This window comes from Coregonus lavaretus, assembly GCF_964263955.1.
Source record: "Coregonus lavaretus genome assembly, contig: HAP1_SCAFFOLD_458, whole genome shotgun sequence".
In the NCBI taxonomy this organism is placed as follows: domain Eukaryota; kingdom Metazoa; phylum Chordata; class Actinopteri; order Salmoniformes; family Salmonidae; genus Coregonus; species Coregonus lavaretus.
Window position 1 is genome coordinate 287,501 of NW_028156245.1, and position 2,902 is coordinate 290,402.

The 2,902-nt window shown below is 40.9% G+C and overlaps 1 protein-coding gene across 1 annotated transcript; it reads right to left on the reverse strand.

The window, feature by feature from the left end:
• Positions 1 to 1,287: 1,287 nt before the first annotated feature.
• LOC311126568 (NLR family CARD domain-containing protein 3-like) lies at positions 1,288 to 2,667 on the reverse strand (the record flags this gene model as incomplete). The annotated part of the gene is made up of 1 exon (XM_084200560.1): positions 1,288 to 2,667. A coding segment is annotated over one exon (1,380 nt), but the record flags the coding sequence as incomplete, so codon positions are not given.
• Between the last annotated feature and the right edge of the window lie 235 nt (positions 2,668 to 2,902).

Below are 2,902 nucleotides of genomic sequence, written 5' to 3' on the forward strand. Positions count from 1 at the left end.
AATGACAGGACATTATTCACCATTCAGTTTCTATTGGGAAAAACATAATCCAAAACACAACCAAAACAAACTGCAAATGCATTCAACAAGTTTGTAGAATCACAAGCTTGATGTAATCACTGTGGGTAAGGAATATGGGACCAAATACTAAACTTATGACTACTTTAATAGAATATAAGTGAATATGTCCAAATTATTACGACTTTTTCAAATGGGAGAAATAGATACATAAAGTGCTTTCATTTCTAAACAGTAAAACAGATATGTATGAAAATATCCTCAAATAACAGGTCCATTATATACTGTCACCTCATATGAAAGATTCTATCTCGAATCCAAAATGCTGGAGCATAGCACCTAATGTAAAACTGTAAGCTTCACTGTCCAAACACATATGGTGTGGACTATGTGTGCCTGGTAAACACATGTGGATCTGGTGAACAGTTATCACTTGTTGACCAACTACAGGAATACTGACCTCAGAGTCTCCAGTTTACAGTGGGGATTCCCCAGTCCAGCAGAGAGCAGCTTCACTCCTGAATCCTTCAGGTCATTGTTACTCAGATCCAGCTCTCTCAGGTGTGAGGGGTTTGACTTCAGAGCTGAGACCAGAGAAGCACAGCCTTCCTCTGTGACTCCACAGCCTGACAGCCTGACAGAAAGATCATCATGATTTCACACACTGTTAATTTAACACCAGTAGTGTAGAAGGACAATGGCAGATGCATTTGGTTTATTCTCTTAAACAACATATAGATTCATCTTCCGTCTCCTAGAATTGTATGGTCATATAGTTATACTAATGTGAACATCAATGCACTGATTCAATATGTTATTCAATAATACATATATTTCTCTAAACTGAATATTTCTTCCTGATGATTAGTACTTAAATATAATTGTATTTACTCACAGAGCAGCTCTGGAGGCTTTGACCACTGGCAGCAGCCTCAGAAGACCTTCCTCTGATCTGGAGTATTTCTTCAGGTCAAACACTTCCAGCTCCTTTTCTGAAGTCAGCAACACAAAGACCAGAGCTGACCAATGTGCAGGTGACAGTTCTTCTTCTGAGAGACTTCCTGATCTCAGGTAGCTTTGAACTTCCTCCACTAGAGAATGGTCATTCAGTTCATTCAGACAGTGGAACAGATTGATGCACCTCTCTGGAGAGTGATTCTCCCTGATCTTCCCCTTGATGTACTTGACTGTTTCTTCATGGTTCTGTGAGCTGCTTCTTGTCTTTGTCAGTAGACCTTGTAAGTGCTTCTGATTGGATTCCAGTGAGAGGCCCTGAAGGAAACGGAGGAAAAGGTCCAGGTTTCCTGTCTCACTTTGTAAGGCTTTATCCACAGCACTCTTGTAGAAAGTAACTTCAGGCTTCTCTCTGAACAGCGCAAAAAAGTTGCTGGCCGTTGATTGATGTTCATCAATTAGATTCTCATTGCTGTTGATGAATGAGAGGAACACATATACAGCAGCCAGAAACTCCTGAATGCTCAGATGCACGAAGCAGTACACCTTGTCCTGGTACAGCCCACATTCCTCTTTATAGAGCTGTGTGCACAATCCTGAGTACACTGAGGCTTCATTGACATCAATGCCAGCCTCTTTCAGGTCTTCTTCATAGAAAATCAGATTGCCATTCACAAGCTGTTGATAAGCCAGTTTTCCCAGTGACAGAAGGCTCTCTTTATTCCAGTGTGGACCTGTCTCTTCTTTCCCAAGATACTTTTCATTCTTCTGTTTGGTATGAAACTCCACAAGGTGTGTGTACATCTCAGTCAGAGTCTTGGGCATCTCTTCTCTCTTGTCTGTACTCAACATGTGCTCAAGGACTGTTGCAGAAATCCAACAGAAGACTGGAATGTGGCACATGATGTGGAGGCTCCTTGATGTCTTTATGTGTGAGATGATTCTGCTGGCCATGTCCTCATCACTGAATCTCTTCCTGAAGTACTCCTCCTTCTGTGGGTCATTGAACCCTCGTACCTCTGTCACCTGGTCAACACACACTGAAGGGATCTTATTGGCTGCTGCAGGTCGGGTAGTTATCCAGAGGAGAGCAGAGGGAAGCAGATTTCCCTTGATGAGATTTGTCAGCAGAACATCCACTGAGGTTGAATTTGTGACGTCACAACATATCTTGTTCTTCTGGAAGTCTAGGGGCAGTCGGCACTCATCCAGACCATCAAAGATGAACAGAACTTTGTACTTGTCGTAGTTGGAGATTCTTGATTCTTTGGTTTCCATTGAGAAGTGATTGAGAAGTTCAATGAAAGTCTGTTTATCCCCTTTCATCAAATTCAGCTCCCGAAAAGGGAATGAAAATACAAATTGGACATCCTGATTTGCTTTTCCTTCAGCCCAGTCCAGAATGAACTTCTGCACAGAGACTGTTTTTCCAATACCAGCGACTCCCTTTGTCAGCACGGTTCTGATAAGTTTGTCTTGTCCAGTTAAGGGTCTGAAGATGTCGTTACATTTGATTGCAGTCTCTGGTCTTGCTTGTTTCCTGGTTGTTGTCTCAATCTGTCTCAGCTCATGTTCATTATTGACCTCTCCTTTTCCACCCTCTGTGATGTAGAGCTCTGTGTAGATCTTATTGAGAAGTGTTGGGTTTCCTTGTTTAGCGATCCCCTCAAATACACATTGAAACTTCTTCTTTAGATTAGATTTGAGTTCATATTGGCAAATCACAGCAAGCTCTTCTGAATGAAGAAATAACACAGAGGATATTAATTTTACATCTGTTTTAATGCCTACAGTATTGTAGGACTATTATAAAGTTTTAAATAAAAGTAATTTATTCTCTTAACTGACTGTATAAATGTGTAAATGTTTTCATAATGCATTACAGACTGGAGTGACTGATTATATTATTATTGGCATTCTCTCTCTCTCT